The 18,760-nt window shown below is 41.2% G+C and overlaps 1 protein-coding gene across 2 annotated transcripts in view; it reads right to left on the bottom strand.

Annotated features, from left to right (window-relative positions):
* The window catches only part of LOC126365926 (endoribonuclease Dicer-like), a 401,671-nt gene that overhangs the window by 169,604 nt on the left and 213,307 nt on the right, over positions 1-18,760 (bottom strand). For both annotated transcript variants that reach the window (XM_050008684.1, XM_050008683.1), the window contains exons 11-12: positions 14,163-14,292; positions 4,159-4,380 (exon numbers count right to left, since the gene is read on the bottom strand). In XM_050008684.1, the coding sequence (XP_049864641.1) occupies positions 4,159-4,380; positions 14,163-14,292 (352 nt within the window). The remainder of the gene's footprint in view (positions 1-4,158; positions 4,381-14,162; positions 14,293-18,760) is intronic.

Below are 18,760 nucleotides of genomic sequence, written 5' to 3'. Positions count from 1 at the left end.
ACACTTTATATACTGCAATGTATGAATTAAAAACATCCATTTGCAAAGTTTACACAATGCAATTTTACTTCCCCAAATTTCTTAAAACTTTGTGCTATGTCTTAATTAACATGACACAGCACAGTAACTATGAAGAGTAACAAAAAGAAATTCAGTCCCTCATCGAGCGATGATATCAGATATAAGGCACACAAAAATCAATTTTTTTTCAGTAAAATGGTTTTCTTAAAAGTGGATGATAACCATTTAGTAGTGGCAGGCACTTCATTCCTAATCAAAGGTTATCAGCACTTAGCAAGTGGTGCAGACACAACAGAGGTACACGCAGCTCACGATGCAGAGCGCACGTCTATAACAGTGAAGAGGCTAGGCAACTTCTACATTAGGAGAACCAAGGCACTGAAAACTCTGGTAAGCATGCTACAGTCAGGCATACAACATATCAGAAAGCACAGACAGTATTCTTCGATGGCAGCAGAAGCCCTATGATCACAAAAGACATAAACATACATTATATCAGCATTTATTTCATTGGTGTAGATGTGTGGCATTTTAGCCAGCATGTGTACAAACTCAGTGCACTGATGCTTCTTTCTGATGTTATCTGAATCCCTCTCATTACTTTGCTCAACACACCGCAGACAACTGTGTGTTCGAGCCAGTTTAATCCTTTATTTGGCATACACAGAAATACGGCGAACAAAAATTTTAATTTGCTGAACAAGATATGTTTGGTCATGACAACAATTGTACATTTTTTTCTTCTTCTTCTTTGTTTTCCTTCAAAATACAGTATTATGCCTGTAAGTATCATTGCTACAAAAGGCACGTGGGTGCTGCAATATAAATACTACAATGTTGTTCCTGTGGCACAAAGAATGGTTGCATTTTATTCTAGTTCATATGAAATGTCTTAAAACATTCAATTTTGCTACAAAGGACAGAAAAATTTCACAACTTTAACATTTTACAGTTCATACCTCTGATGGAAATGCCTACATCTTTCCTTTTGGCACATACTCTGGCCAGTGACCGAAACTAGTGCTTCTTCTTCTTCTTCTTCTTCTTCTTCTTCTTCTTCTGGGCTTTTTGTCCACCCAACAGTGAAATTCACTCTTCCTCTTTCCAGAAAAGACAGGTCCATTTGCAACACCCCAGTAAGAATTCGCTAACACATTTGTATAACAACTCACCTTTAAGACTTTCTCTTTCCTTTTCTAAGCGATTTTCATTGCACGAGTAAAATCAGCATCACAAAACTGAAAGAAACTGCTTCACCAATAACTGACACATAATCTTGCATGGTATCTCCTAAACATATCCACTATTCAGAAAATTTTCACCAGAGACAACAGAATATCATTATATATTAGAGCTTAAACATAGCTTGCAAGCACCATTGCCATTCCAAGGATTAAACTCGCAACATGTTGCAGAAAACAGTTTGCAATTTGAATGTTGGTTGAGAACAAAACTGCCAAATAAAGGGTTTAATGGCAGAAAGACATTTCAAGCAAAGAATCTGAAAGCAATTAGGTAGGTTGGGCTATAATAAACCTTCAAAGGGGTTGGGTGGTTCAGTATGTTATGTTTTGGAAACCATTTGGATTAGGGTATATGTCCATATGAAACTTTTGGCTACAAATGAGCTTTTCTGTCATATCCTTGAATATTTACCATTCCTCCTGCATCACCCATAGAAGTTTATAACAGTCAGAACTGGTTGTATTATCCTAAAAGCTGTCTTTTTTTAAGAGTTCTAAGTTAGGGTTAACTTTTGTTAGGAAAAGATTGGGAGATGGAGGACTGATGTACGTTGTATTATGAAAAATAACAAGAAAGCTGATTGAGCAATGCAACAATCATAAAACTACATTCTTAAGATGAAAATGTTAACTTTCATATGGCAGCAATAGCTACTGATTTTATACTTGGTATTAACAGCAGTAGTGAAGGACATTACTTAAAGACAGAAATTAACAAGTAAATACAGCATAATAAATGAACTTGTCATGAGATCATTCATCTAAGTGTTAAGTATTCATCTAAGGGAAACGTATGGTGTTGGTTATCATTCCAGATGAGTGCTGCATCGTCTTATGTCTACCTTCATGGAGAATAATACTCACCAATAATAAAATGATATAATGAATTATTATACATTAGGGCACAAATATTGAGAGATTTTGCTATGTATTTTCATGTGGCAAGTTATATCGGAGGACGACATGCGTCTTGAAGTGGGAATGGCAACTGCAGCAACTTTGCAATGGGAAGTACCTGTGTGGGTGTCTGTGCGCACTCCATGTATCATTGGGCCAGGCTGGAGTAATGCATTGTCCCTGGAGCAAAGCCACATTTGAACACTTCTGAGATCGTTTCAGAGAGAAGCAACAAAGATTATGATAGATAATGCATTCATATTCTGAACTGCCAAGTTGACATTTCTTTTGATAGTTATTGTTATGTTCCTATAGAAAGAACTGTTTATCATGAGTAGCTAATATCATTGCACTTCAAGAATAGATAACAAATAGATCTGAAAAGCATATTTATTAACTTAACTGCATACTGTGCAAAATTCTTGACTTCCACCATGTACTGAGAAACACAATATGAAGTCCAAGCTTTTTAACACCCATGGCCTATCAAGAGATTGGCAACTAACAGAATAATATTTTTATCATCAATACTTGAAGCTAATTTAAATTTTTCAGTAGCAATAAAGGACAAATTACATTTCCAAGCCAATATTTCTTGCACATTTCGCCTTCATCAGTAGCTTTTTGCTTTGTTTAAATTAATGGTTTCTCCACAACCTACAGTCTTTCCAGTGTGTTCGAGTGTGCATGCATCAACAGTAATGGAAAACTAGAAACACCATCCAAACAGTAATGAACGAACTAGCCATTTCCTCTGACATATCAATACTGTGTGGAACTTTGCTGTCATGTAAGGCAGCGGCAGCCAGTGAAACTTGTAGAAGCCAGTTGAGAGTAGGGCCTCATTGTGTAAAGCGGGGTTATTGTGAGTGTGTGACAATGTTGTACTAGTTACCCAAGTGTGTGGCCACTGTTGAAGCATTCATTTGCACTGGATCTTTTTTTTTTTTTTTTTTGGGGGGGGGGGGGGGGGGGGGGAGTCTGTTTCAAGAGAAATTTCCATGATGTTCTGTAATGGTATAAAGCACCATACAGTTACTGTTGAAAAATTGCGGTATACAGGATCGGTTCGAAATGCTCTCAGGAATAGACAACTTTCTGCCTTTTCATCTCTTAAGTCAACCACGAGATTCAGTCAACAGGTTCATGGGAGTGAGAGAAGTTGCAGACATGTTTTAAGGGCATTGAAGTTAAAAGTACACCTGGTGAGAGTTGTGCAAGAACTGAAGGAGCCTGACCTGTAGAAGAGAGGGGGTTTCTGTTCATGGCTGTTGAACAATGTTGCCAGTGGTGTCTTGCAAAGGCCCCAACTGTCTGAGTACATACATTTCCAAAACAACCAGTACTGGTTGAAAGAAAATCCACAAATGATCCACCAGGTAGCAGAACATGACAAAAAGATTGGTGTTTAGGGTGTCATTTCCACCACAGTCGTTTTGGGGGCCATATTCTCTGAGATGACAGATTCAAACGTGTATTCGGGAATTCTGGAGGAGTTTTCTTCAAACCTGACAGAGGAGGAGGGTCAGTTGTGTAACTTTCAACAGGACGATGCAACATGCCACACATCAGCTGCATCATTGTCCCATGTTCATGAGATATTTACACCAGAGGACAATCAGCAAAGGCTTGTGGGCCTCCTCGGTCACCAGACGATGTCCACTAGTGACTTTTACTTATGAGGACTGTTAAAGGGACAAGTATATTAAATAAATCCCCATGCAATTGAAAAGTCAAGACAAGGATCCAGGATGTCGTCAATAGCATCACAACAGAACAACTGCCAAGAGCATATATGATTCTCCACAAGCATGCTCACTGGTGTGATGAAGTGGGCGGAGGACACTTTCAGCACCTATTGTGAAGATGAGTAATCATATCAGATACATTACATTTCATTATATGTTCATGTGTTGACTTTACAGAGCAATTTTACTTGCAGCACCCTGTACAAGACTTACATCTATGGAACTGAAAAAGAAATGCATGACTATACCCTTTTAACGTATAATTGTTTACGTTGTCTTGATCCTTGCTGTGGTGAAGAGCCACCGATTGGCTCTTTTGTAAGATATGGAAACAGTTTCTCATGGTAGACAACGTATTCGCTTGGTCTTGGGACCATGTCATCATCAAGTTCACCACATTCATGCAGCCGCTTCACAGCTTCTATAGCTGCTGACTGTTTTGCTAATCTTTTATTTTTCTGGGGTTCACCCTGAAATAAAACCATATGAACCGTTACTGCTGTACAAATGCAATTAAATATTTATATTTGTAGAGAAGCTAAGATATCTTAAAACTATTTCTACAAGATTCTTTTTCTTTCTTTCTCAATATGGCCCAAACCGACTTTTCTAGAAAGAATATTACTCTAATTCCTACATTGGTATAAGTTTCTTCATACTCTGACTCCATATTGCATGCTTCAAAAAGATTGTGGTAGCACATTTCTTCTAGTCATTTCATCCGTGTATTCCTGTTTGCTTATTGTTGGAAACTATGTGATTTATTAAAAACAAAGATTCCAAGACTTACCAAGCAGGAAAGTGCCGGCAGACAGGCACAATGAACAAAACACACAAACACACACACAGAATTACTAGCTTTCGCAGCTGATGGTTGCTTCTTCAGGAAGGAGAGGGAAAGACGAAAGGATGTGGGTTTTAAGGGAGAGGGTAAGGAGTCATTCCAATCCCGGGAGAGGAAAGACTTCCCTTAGGGGGAAAAAAAAGGACAGGTGTACACTCGCGCACACACACACACACACACACACACACACACACACACACACACACACATATCCATCCGCCCATACACAGACACAAGCAGACATATTTAAAGGCAAAGAGTAAGGGCAGAGATGTCAGTCGAGGCGGAAGTCCAGAGGCAAAGAAGTTGTTGAAAGACAGGTGAGGTATGAGCGGCGGCAACTTGAAATTAGCGGAGGTTGAGGCCTGGCGGATATCGAGAAGAGAGGATATACTGAAGAGCGAGTTCCCATCTCCGGAGTTCGGATGGGTTGGTGTTGGTGGGAAGTATCCAGATAACTCGGACGGTGTAACACTGTGCCAAGATGTGCTGGCCGTGCACCAAGGCATGTTTAGCCACAGGGTGATCCTCATTACCAACAAACACTGTCTGCCTGTGTCCATTCATGCGAATGGACAGTTTGTTGCTGGTCATTCCCACATAGAAAGCGTCACAGTGCAGGCAAGTCAGTTGGTAAATCACGTGGGTGCTTTCACACGTGGCTCTCCCTTTGATCGTGTACACCTTCCGGGTTACAGGACTGGAGTAGGTGGTGGTGGGAGGGTGCATAGGACAGGTTTTACTCCGGGGACGGTTGCAAGGGTAGGAGCCAGAGGGTAGGGAAGGTGGTTTGGGGATTTCATAGGGATGAACCAAGAGGTTACGAAGGTTAGGTGGACGGCGGAAAGACACTCTTGGTGGAGTGGGGTGGATTTCATGAAGGATGGATCTCATGTCGGGGCAGGATTTTAGGAAGTCGTATCCCTGCTGGAGAGCCACATTCAAGGTCTGATCCAGTCCCGGGAAGTATTCTGTCACAAGTGGGGCACTTTTGGGGTTCTTCTGTGAGAGGTTCTGGGTTTGAGGGGATGAGGAAGTGGCTCTGGTTATCTGCTTCTGTACCAGGTTGGGAGGGTAGTCGCGGGATGCGAAAGCTGTTTTCAGGTTGTTGGTGTAATGGTCGATGGATTCAGGACTGGAGCAGATTCGTTTGCCACGAAGGCATAGGCTGTAGGGAAGGGACCGTTTGATATGGAATGGGTGGCAGCTGTCATAATGGAGGTACTGTTGCTTGTTGGTGGGTTTGATGTGGACGGATGTGTGAAGCTGGCCATTGGACAGATGGAGGTCAATGTCTAGGAAAGTGGCATGGGATTTGGAGTAGGACCAGGTGAATCTGATGGAACCAAAGGAGTTGAGGTTGGAGAGGAAATTCTGGAGTTGTTCTTCACTGTGAGTCCAGATCATGAAGATGTCATCAATAAATCTGTACCAAACTTTGGGTTGGCAGGCTTGGGTAACCAAGAAGGCTTCCTCTAAGTGACCCATAAATAGGTTGGCATACGAGGGGGCCATTCCGGTACCCATGGCTGTTCCCTTTAATTGTTGGTATGTCTGGCCTTCAAAAGTGAAGAAGTTGTGGGTCAGGATGAAGCTGGCTAAGGTGACGAGGAAAGAGGTTTTAGGTAGGGTGGCACGTTATTGGCGTGAAAGGAAGTGCTCCATTGCAGCGAGGCCCTGGATGTGTGGGATATTCGTGTATAGGGAAGTGGCATCAATGTTTACAAGGATGGTTTCTGGGGGTAACAGACTGGGTACGGATTCCAGGCGTTCGAGAAAGTGGTTGGTGTCTTTGATGAAGGATGGGACACTGCATGTAATGGGTTGAAGGTGTTGATCCACGTAGGCTGAGATACGTTCTGTGGGGGCTTGGTAACCAGCTAGAATGGGGCGGCCAGTATGTTTGGGTTTGTGAATTTTAGGAAGTAGGTAGAAGTTAGGAGTGAGAGGTGTCAGTGGGGTCAGGAGTTTGATGGAGTCAGATGAAAGGTTTTGGAGGGGGCCTAAGGTTCTGAGGATTCCTTGAAGCTCCGCCTGGACATCAGGAATGGCATTACCTTGGCAAACTTTGTATGTAGAGTTGTCTGAAAGCTGACGCAGTCCCTCAGCCACATACTCCCGACGATCAAGTACCACCGTCGTGGAACCATTGTCAGCCGGAAGAATGATGATGGATCGGTCAGCTTTCAGATCACGGATAGCCTGGGCTTCGGCTGTGGTGATGTTGGGAGTAGGATTAAGGTTTTTCAAGAAAGATTGAGAGGCAAGGCTGGAAGTGAGAAATTCCTGGAAGGTTTGGAGAGGGTGATTTTGAGGAAGAGGAGGTGGGTCCCGCTGTGATGGAGGACGGAACTTTTGCAGGCAGGGTTCAATTTGGATAGTGTCTTGGGGAGTTGGATCATTAGGAGTGGGATCAGGATTATTTTTCTTCGTGGCAAAGTGATATTTCCAGCAGAGACTACGAGTGTAGGACAGTAAATCTTTGACAAGGGCAGTTTGGTTGGAGGAAAGGTTAACTACTGAATTGGGGTGTTGTGGTTCCAGATTGTGTTGACTAGAATTTTGAGGTGTTGGGGGGAGTGGAGCTGGAAGAGGGAGATTGAGTAGATGGGAGAGACTGGGTCTGTGTGCAATGAGAGGAGGTTGAGGTTTGTTGGAAAAGTTGTGGAGGGTGAGTGAGTTGTCTTTCTGGAGGTGGGAAACCAGGAGATTGGATAGTTTTTTGAGGTGGAGGGTGGCATGCTGTTCTAATTTGCGGTTGGCCTGTAGGAGGATGCTATGTACAGCCTGTATGGATGTGGGAGAGGAAAGATTGAGGACTTTGATTTGGGATAGGAGTTGACGGGTGTGTTCATTGGCCGAGTCGATGTATAGGTGAAGGATTAGGCGGGTGAGGGCTATGGATTGTGCTGTTTGGAACTGGTATAAGGACTGATCCTTCATCAAAGACACCAACCACTTTCTCGAACGCATGGACTCCGTACCCAGTCTGTTACCCTCGGAAACCATTCTTGTAACCATTGATGCCACTTCCCTATACACGAATATCCCGCACATCCAGGGCCTCGCTGCAATGGAGCACTTCCTTTCACGCCGATCACCTGCCACCCTACCTAAAACCTCTTTCCTCATCACCTTAGCCAGCTTCATCCTGACCCACAACTTCTTCACTTTTGAAGGCCAGACATACCAACAATTAAAGGGAACAGCCATGGGTACCAGGATGGCCCCCTCATATGCCAATCTATTTATGGGTCGCTTAGAGGAAGCCTTCTTGGTTACCCAAGCCTGCCAACCCAAAGTTTGGTACAGATTTATTGATGACATCTTCATGATCTGGACTCACAGTGAAGAACAACTCCAGAATTTCTTCTCCAACCTCAACTCCTTTGGTTCCATCAGATTCACCTGGTCCTACTCCAAATCCCATGCCACTTTCCTAGACGTTGACCTCCATCTGTCCAATGGCTAGCTTCACACATCCGTCCACATCAAACCCACCAACAAGCAACAGTACCTCCATTATGACAGCTGCCACCCATTCCATATCAAACGGTCCCTTCCCTACAGCCTATGCCTTCGTGGCAAACGAATCTGCTCCAGTCCTGAATCCCTCGACCATTACACCAACAACCTGAAAACAGCTTTCGCATCCCGCAACTACCCTCCCGACCTCGTACAGAAGCAGATAACCAGAGCCACTTCCTCATCCCCTCAAACCCAGAACCTCTCACAGAAGAACCCCAAAAGTGCCCCACTTGTGACAGAATACTTCCCGGGACTGGATCAGACCTTGAATGTGGCTCTCCAGCAGGGATACGACTTCCTAAAATCCTACCCCGAAATGAGATCCATCCTTCATGAAATCCTCCCCACTCCACCAAGAGTGTCTTTCCGCCGTCCACCTAACCTTCGTAACCTCTTGGTTCATCCCTATGAAATCCCCAAACCACCTTCCCTACCCTCTGGCTCCTACCCTTGCAACCGCCCCCAGTGTAAAACCTGTCCTATGCACCCTCCCACCACCACCTACTCCAGTCCTGTAACCTGGAAGGTGTACACGATCAAAGGGAGAGCCACGTGTGAAAGCACCCAGGTGATTCACCAACTGACCTGCCTGCACTGTGACGCTTTCTATGTGGGAATGACCTGCAACAAACTGTCCATTCGCATGAATGGACACAGGCAGACAGTGTTTGTTGGTAATGAGGATCACCCTGTGGCTAAACATGCCTTGGTGCACGGCCAGCACATCTTGGCACAGTGTTACACCGTCCGAGTTATCTGGATACTTCCCACCAACACCAACCCATCCGAACTCCGGAGATGGGAACTCGCTCTTCAGTATATCCTCTCTTCTCGATATCCGCCAGGCCTCAACCTCCGCTAATTTCAAGTTGCCGCCGCTCATACCTCACCTGTCTTTCAACAACTTCTTTGCCTCTGTATTTCCGCCTCGACTGACATCTCTGCCCTTACACTTTGCCTTTAAATATGTCTGCTTGTGTCTGTGTATGTGCGGATGGATGTGTGTGTGTGTGTGTGTGTGTGTGTGTGTGTGTGCGCGCGAGTGTACACCTGTCCTTTTTTTTCCCCCTAAGGGAAGTCTTTCCTCTCCCGGGATTGGAATGACTCCTTACCCTCTCCCTTAAAACCCACATCCTTTCGTCTTTCCCTCTCCTTCCTGAAGAAGCAACCATCGGCTGCGAAAGCTAGTAATTCTGTGTGTGTGTTTGTGTGTTTTGTTCATTGTGCCTGTCTGCCGGCACTTTCCCGCTTGGTAAGTCTTGGAATCTTTGTTTTTAATATATTTTTCCCATGTGGAAGTTTCTTTCTATTTATTTAAACTATGTGATTTGTTTTACATATGATTAATCATGAGCCATTGTGCTTAAATACTTACAGATATGCAAATGTTTTTCTCAGGGGCCTCAAAAGTCTTAGTTTCAGGACAGCCGTATCATCTGCAAACAATATCTTCTTTTCATTTTCATCTGCTTTTACACTGTTAAGAAATAAACTGAATAGGATACGAACATCTTATGTTTTTAACTTCTGATCAACATAAGTTCAATAGTTAAACAGTGTCTCTAGTTGCCCTGGTACAATGCTGTACAGCCTACAGTATGCCTAAAAATACCACAATTCTTGGATGGAGCAGTATGTATCACACTAGCTTTAGAGCACTAGCTCTTTTTCTAGCAACAGCGCGCGCGCACACACACACACACACACACACACACACACACACACACACACACACACGGTAGTGAGCATTTTGGGGTCATTGCGGTTGTATGTGTGTATGTTACCACTGGGAAAAGAGCTAGTGCTTGAAAGCTAGTGTGAATTCTGTTTTCTGTTATGTGTTCCTGTGCCCCAAGCATCGACCTGCTATAGGTGTGGTTGCCTTTCCCTTGTTTTATGTATAATACACTAATTTAATTCTTCAGCAAGACTGTGTGATTTTGACAAATGCCTTGGAGAAGTCAAGAAAAGCTCCAGACATTACCTTTCTTCTACAAAGTGCTGCATAATAAATTGTATTAAATATTTAACCATTGTTAATGCTTACTTCCCTTTTTGCTATTCATTACATTATCTTTTCACAGGAAAGCAATCTGTCCACTAAGGATGTACGTTTCTAATACTGTCAGAGTAGCCTCATACTCTCCATCCGGAGAATCGAGAATCTCAACAATCTTTGCCTGTTATATGTTTAAATTTTTTGTGTGATTTCTCATTTGCTGTTGCAGTTTCTAAGCAAAAAGGTTGTTAACAGACAGACAGACAGTCTGATTGAAAAACACTGTGTGATATAATTACAGATTAACCATTTTCTTATTTTTCTCTTACTTGTACTCACAAAACCTTGCTTCTTGCCAAATTTTACATTTATAGGTCAGCGGAAAGTACCCTATAGGTTTTGATGAGGTAGTTAGCGAGTATCAAAATGTGTAACATAAATGGTCGTATCTGTTGACTGCACTGACTTAGAAGCTCAATTTTTTTACACCAACAACAGATGAAGACTTAGTATGTGACAAATTTCAGCTTGATACATCTCTCCACTGCTGAGAAGAAGTCTTAAAAAGTCAAACAGGCTGACAGATGGACAGACAGGCAGGCAGGCAGATAACAAAGTGATCCTGTAAGAATTCAGTTTTTACCAACTGAGATATGGAACCCTAGAAGGGAAGAGGATTATTTCCAGCATTATTCTTCATTTCATTGCCAATTTGAAAAGACAGAATATAATGAGAATAGTTAGTCTGTATACCTATAACTGCCTTGTTTTTGTTAAAGGAAACTTAAGTAAGTATTACCCTAACACAAAAACAAACATTCAATTAACAAGTCATTTGCTAAGCTAACAAAGACACATAACAGCTACAAATTTTCCAGTCTTACCTACTTCAACAAATTACCTGAAAGAACTTACTCAGGGCCCATAATTAATTAAAATGTCACTGCACACAAGTTGCATAAAATATAAGTTGAGCATATATATGGAAGACTTTTTAAGTTCTTGCTTCACAAAAATAAGAATTATACTATCACAGTGATCACATGTACCTTCACTTAGACAGAAAACATGCAGCACATATGTTATGCAGTGCCAATAATAACCTGACAAAAATAACCTGATAAACCTTTCAGAGTAGATGTAGCTACCACCTAATATTTACTATGGAGCAAAGAAATTTCTTTTTTTCCTCCCATTAGTCATCCAATTAACAGGGTGCCATCCAATATCCATCCTTAGTCTGTAAAACTATTTATAGATCTGTATTCTTCATACACAAAAGAAGATACTTCACGAGTGTCAGAATTTCTAATTTTTTCCCACTTCAACATTTTTCCTCATTTCAGATGCCAGCTGAAAAGGTCTTCTCATAATAAGGACTACTCACTCATTGCTTTCCAATATTTTTTCTAACAACTCATCTTTTCTCATTTTAGCTGCCCACTTAATTTCTGAAGATTACCCTCTTTCAGTGCATTTCAATTATTTAAGTTTATTATTTTACTGTTTTGACAGTCCATATTTCGATTATTTCACTTCCACACAGTTGTACTTTACAGAAACAAATTCTGTAGCTTACTCCTCAAGTCTAGCACTTTGTTCAGTGCCAACAGATTTCTTTCATAGAAAAAAAACCTTTTCTGTTTAATCCATCCTGTGTAGCATTGCTTCCTAGGTAGGACAATTCTTTCACATCTCCCACCAATGTGTCTTCCTTATGTTTGATTATTTAGCAAGTCATTACTCTTTTCACCATACACCTTCATCATTTTTGCCTTTGTTTTACCTATCATCAAACAAAATTTTGTGCTAAATCTTCTACTCATCCTCTTAATCGACTGTCTTCTTTATTTCTAAGGCATGACCATATAACTGACAAATGTTTACTACAGACTACTACTACTACCACCATTACTGAAAATCTTTAATTTCCAAATAACATAAAACATCTTGACAAATAGGAAAGGAAATTTTAATTGTAGGAAAAATCATTTCTTCTGGACAAGTCCTCCTCTTCCATAAATGAATATTTAACTTACAAATCCCATCACATAGAGGAAATGCTGAGTCACACCTCTGCCTTATGGTGAGTAGTAACTTTCCTTTACACAATATTTTTACATTCCGTCTTGGATTTTCCATTCTTTCATTTAAAAAACTGATAAAAATTTGAGAAGCTAGGTTTAAGTATATCACTACATGTATTATATTAAAGACCAGTATGTCCTTACTTACTCAATTTATACCAGTGCGGTATCTAGTAACTCGTAATCATGTAGCAAAAATCGTGTATATATACAATGTGATAATTAGCTTGATACACATCATGTTGATAAAAAATGTTGCAAAAGATTAACAGAATATGTCACTAACTAATTAAGTAACTAACAGAAAATAACTGAACAAGGCTGTAGTAGATAACATTCCATTTACAGCCTGATAAAACCTTGATAATTTGACAATACACTTAACATATTTCCCCCCATAACTCAGTTTCTAGAGTTAAATGCTCAAATAAATTTCAGAGAAGAATTTCTCAATAGTTTTATAGCAAAATTTTGTCAAGTAAACTATTTATGAAATCACAGTATTTCGCATCTATTGCTCAAGGGCACAATTTGTTCCAAATACTCAGTCAGTGTTCAGAAACATACAACGTTAACTAAATTTCCTTTACAAACAGTGAGGCCTTGTAGTGGAGACCAACATGGTCAAGGGATTAAGGACAGGAAACAGGGCATTTTTCCACTATTCACAAAATACTACAACACAAGTTCAAACCTCCCATATTTTTGGTGCCACAGGCTAGGATGTTATGTATGGCATTCACCAATAACATGACATCCTATGCCCTCTACTGGTTTGTTTGCATACCATTCAGTTGTTTGTGACCTGCTGTAGGTACTTGCTGTTGTGTTTTGTGGTCTTTGTTCATACTGTACAGTAGTAATCATTCACTACATTACAGAATGCAAGCTGTACATACATTTCATTTTAAGTGTATTGTTGTTGACCATAGTGAACTACATGTTTGCGGAATACACCAGTATGGTATACCGTATGGGGAACCTCAATGCATCAAATGTACGTGGAGCGTTTTCCCACTGCCACACATCTTTGCAATTCCTCTTTGCTGTGGTGTGTCAGTTGGTCTCAGAGATGGGAATATATTCATCACCAGCAGGGCCACCTGTGATGCTCCATGGTGATGCCACACACCCGAGTCTGAAGAAGCTGTACTCCAGGCATTGGAGGAGGAGGTGATGATGAGTAAGAGAAACATAGCAGGTAGGCTGAATGTGGATCACCAAACTACACCCAATACAAACCAACCCACCACCACCACCCAGAAGCTACAGGCAATGCAGGCACAGGATTTTGTTTCACAAGCTCACTCCCTCAAAGTCAGGAAAGGGAATTTGGTTACACACTATATAAAGGCAAAGTAAGCGAGGATACCTCTGATGATTCCTCTATTACCACTGTTGCCTATAGTTTAAATTAGATACCCTCTAGCCCACAGATGCAGGGTGACTTCCCCATTCAGTTATTGAACAGTCTCATTTCCCCTAACCCACAACCCTGTTTTTCGAAGGAACAAAATTCTAGTCCTAAAAACTGTCATTTTTGACACACCATTTCTTTTACCTACCTATCGTCAGTCATGAGAATGTTTTTAGTTCCATCTTATCTGGTTGCAGGATTTCAATATTCATTTCCATAAATATGTTTCTTTTTTCATGAAGTCAAGCTGTACAATTAAGTGTTATAAACTTATTATTAAAATAAATACACGTGTACATTGTAAGAAATCTCAATATTTTCTAATATAACTGGGTAACTAAAAACAACATTTTTCTCTAAAGAAGAAATCCTTTTACCTCTATGCTCACTTTCAACACCGAGTTCACTGGTAACTGCACAACACACACACACTTTCCACCCCTGAGCAACAGATACCACAATGGGGAAAGATTAGTATATCTGTCGTGAGGCAATTTGCAGCTGTATCTGAAAATTAAAAATATCCATAAATTAGAATCAATGCTTCATATATAATGCTACATCTCAGCTTGGCAAAATTTTGTTTTTCAATAGAACTTTTGGGCAACTTATGGGTAATACAGGGGACACACACAATTGCACTGGAGCTAAACAACAGCCCAAAATGATTCTAGCGATGTATTGTATTTATCCAAGAAATCACAATATTGTACAATTTGTATGTATAATATAAATTTTTTTACAATAAATCAGTTACACAAGGCTTCCAGATGAACTTAAATACCCACAAATTAATATCAACACTAATTATTGGTATAATGATAATCACTTTTACTGAGGAAAGGAAATCAATGCATCAACTTTTGAACAATAAAATAGGCAGTGAATAAACAAGACTTTCACAGAACTTATATATGGTTGATCATTTTTCCCCACACAGCCCCATCCTAAAACACAGAGCGCCCTGAGTATAGAGGTACTTTAACATAATTCATCTGGTTCTTGTGCAGATGGTTGATTGCAGTACTGTTGCAGCCATAGGTGTGGTCAAAAGTATGACAAGAGGTGAGCAGCTGGTAGTTGAGCCCGTAGCTGAGGTCTGCATAAATGCGTCAGGGCATTGCGTAACCTTGGTTGTCGACATGCAGTCCAAAGGTGGCGACATATCACCCACACTTGTTTCCCTCTCTACAGGTACCTTGCTGCATTTGACATTTTGCAAAATGTCTAACAGGTGCTGTCTATGTTGGATCACTTGGAAAGGTCTGGTGTATGAGGGCTGAAGAGGGGCTCGAACTAAATCAGCATGCTATGGGAGCAGCCGGCCAAGGCTTTGAGCACAAAAATTTTGTGTTCAAGGTGGTGCAAAACAGGTAGCCGTTGGAGCTTTGCAACATGTTCAGGAATTGGCTGTACCAATTGTGGCAGTTCCACCCAGTTTAGTGCGGGTGTGAAGAAGTTTGCCACAATCCTCAGTGACTCCCCATAAACCACTTTGGATTTCAGACAATGACTTACAGATGTTCCATTTATAATCTGTCCATAGTCCTAAAAAGACCAGAGAAAGTGTTTCCATACACTTCTTTTGGTCAAACGAGAGCAGCCTTTATAATACTATACCCCCTTTCAACCATTCCATTGCTGCCATGATGGTAGCTTGTAGTGTGGTGGCTTTGGAAAATGTACGGTCCTAGTCTATTGTAATGTGGTGAGGACAGCTGAAGTGTGCTAATCAATTTGCAACAAGCATTTTTGCAACTGTCTGGGTGGATATATCTGTGACTGGTATAGCTTCTGCACTTCTCACACATCCGTGTACTGCCATGAATAGATACTTGTAGCCTTCTGAATAAGGTAGAGGTCCAATGAGGTCAATGTGTACGTAACCGATATCCACTGGAGGCACAAGGAGATGTTCAATATCTGTGTGAGTATCACATCCCAGTTTGCACTGCTGGTGTTGGCAGTATGCGGGAACCCAGCCCTCCACCACCACCACCACCACCACCACCACCACCACTACCACGACATTTTTTTTTTAAATCCACGGCCACGCAAAACTGCTGATTTGTAATATAATAGTGGCATTTTCCCGTAGATGTAGTAGGCTGTGAACACGGTTGAATGCCACTTTTTTGAAAATGTGGCAAAATGTAGGGTCACAGTTTCCATTGTGAGACATCGCACCATATTTTAGAGTTGCCACATAGTGCCTCGACTTGCTTCAGCCTCAATCCCATGCAAGGATCATTTACTAAAAGTTGCAGTTGCCAATTTGTTGCTAGGATCATAGTGAGATTTTTTAGTTCAAAACATTAACCAAACTACAAATGCAGGAAAAGTGCTCAGCAACTCTATTTTCTGTGTCTTTAATGTTATGAATTTACGAGATAAACTGACTGATCAATTTCTTTGTGCCTGAAATGTCAAGAGGAACATTTAGCACTGACATTCTGAAAGGCTTATATGATTGGGTCAGGATCTGTATACATCATCTCTGGCTCAGCTTCAATTTGAGGGCAACTCTGCCTCAAACTCTCACATATCACCAGAAGCTCTCTGTCATTTGCACTTCATTTCTTTTGCCCTTACTGTATTTTTTTTTTTAGAAAAAAAAACTAGCTACCAATTATTGTTGACTTTTTGGTGTATTGCACCAGTTACACTTTGGCTGGTATCTACATTACTGACTGGCCAATACTGTAGATGGTACAGGGTGGGGGAGAGCAGCATTTCTTTCACGATACTCACCTGTAGACCACAGAAAAGTTTGTCCATTTCTGGAGTCCACTTGAGTACTCATTTGCCCTTGGTGTTGCGACCAAAAAGTGTGTTCTTTAGACGTGTTTGAATGGAAGCTGTCACTGGAAGATGGTGGCAATAAAAATTCACCATGCACAAAAAATATCTCAAGTGCTGCTAATCTTGTGGGTTTGGAAGGTAATGTAAAATGGATAACTTCTCTGATAGCAGGCAGACACCACCAGGTGAGACCCTATGGCTAAGGAAGGTTAATTCACTTTTCCACGTGGCACATTTATCCTCATTTAACACAGTGTCACGGCTATAAGGTCAATGTCATACTTCATGAACATCCCTATTATGTCACTGGGTGTTGAGAGAATACCAGAATATCGACTACATATGTGAAACAAAAAGTCAGTCCCCGAAACCCTTTGTCAATGTAGCTATGCCATGTTTCAACAGTGTTTTTTGAGTCCAAATGCCATGAATTCAAGAAATCAAACAATAAAAAGCTTTATCACAGCTGTTTTTGTATATAACTAGACATTATTGGAATTTGATAGTAAGACTTGTAGCAGTCCAGAAGAGTGAAAACAGTTGCAACTCCCAAAGCAGATGGCAATGTAATACCTATGGGATGCCTAACTAGTACAGTTCTAGCATTCAATTCACAGTAATCCCTGCTGGGATACTACGAGCCATCCTTAAGGACCACAGACTGTCAGGATGACTTATAACACCCGAATGAAGCATTTCCTCAAGATTGCTTTAGTCTCTATTAAGCATTCTAGTGCAATCATGTGGACACAGTGTGAAACTGGTAGGCCAGAGGTCACACATATGTGGTGCAAATCACAGGGTTTAATGTTACATTGTTGCTTCAACCTCTGTGGCACTGAAAAAAACTCCACAGTATGCATAATGTTAATGTCCTGAGAGAAATGCGTACCTATATTGTCAACTCTTCCCAGCATGCCAAAAGCAGAACAACCCCGAGTTCCTTCAATTTGTGACTGCTGAGCCAATTTATTAGAGATGCATTTGTGAAATCCAAGTAAGCATGAAATGCGGAAGCAAATCAGCACCCTTGAAATGTGAAAGCAAATCAGTGCTTAAGATGGGCTGTGTCATGTCTGCAACCAAAAAAATCCACTCAAAATGGGAAGCACTGATTGTCAGATCTCTGTGGCCACGGGTGAGGATAATAGAGTTGTTTGCAGATGTTAAATATGGAAGTTTATCAAACATTACATCAGTTGTGCATGGAGTAGGAAGAGTGCTGTCTTCTGAGCTGGTGTTGATCAGGTAAACCAAACCATGATTTTTGCCAGAAATATGCAACCAGCATAACACTGCATTGTACAGTGGAGGCAGTAGAGACTGAATCATTTGAGCATGTGTTGTACTGTTATAAATGATACTTCTGCCATTGTGCCACCACCTGTGACCAGTTGTGAGACTGCTCCTTTTGTTGGCAGCAGTGTTTATCATTGTGACCATCTGTCACAAGTAACCCAGATTGCCCTTGCGTTTTTGGCACTCGCAACAAGGTTTCATGCACTTCAGAGCTTGACATCAGAAATAACGATGATACTAGCAGACGTTAGCACAGCTAGCTTGGTATTGTATGTGATCTTGAGATTGATGAGCAGAATAATGTTGTGAACGTGAACTTTTGTTAGGGGCACTCCACAGTTGTAATGCTTGAAAACTCTGTATCATCATTTCCTTGTAACACATAGGATTCAAAGTTCTATGGTTATGCTCAGTGAGTGTCACTACGAGACATTGGCACAGTGAGGCATCATCTCTTTACTTGAGCTTGGTGGTCGACAGTTTTATTTAGCTGGAACACTTGTAGCTCCTGGTGCTGCAGCCACCACAGCAATCAAATCTACCATTGCATGCATCCTGCAACTTGCAGTAACTTCAGTAAAGATAGCACTACATGCACAATTAGAGCTAGCTGTACTTGTGAAGCCAGCTGTTGTTACCAGATATGCAACAACAAATTGTCAGAAACCACATTAGTGTCAACTATAGCAAGTAAATGTCTCCAAATCTCTGATGGGTTTTTGTCAGCATGTTTTTCGTGCAACAGCACTTGTTCAAGTGGTAGTTTAATGCAACAAGCAACTTAAGCTGTTTTATGAGCAAGGTAGGCTTACTGGTGAAGTGGATGCAAAATAATGTCCGAAACTAAAGCAGCTGCCCACTGGTCAAGGTTGCT

Source organism: Schistocerca gregaria, chromosome 4 (assembly GCF_023897955.1).
Source record: "Schistocerca gregaria isolate iqSchGreg1 chromosome 4, iqSchGreg1.2, whole genome shotgun sequence".
Lineage (NCBI taxonomy): Eukaryota > Metazoa > Arthropoda > Insecta > Orthoptera > Acrididae > Schistocerca > Schistocerca gregaria.
The sequence above is the reverse complement of the archived record's forward strand: the minus strand, read 5'-3'. Positions and strand labels throughout refer to the sequence as shown.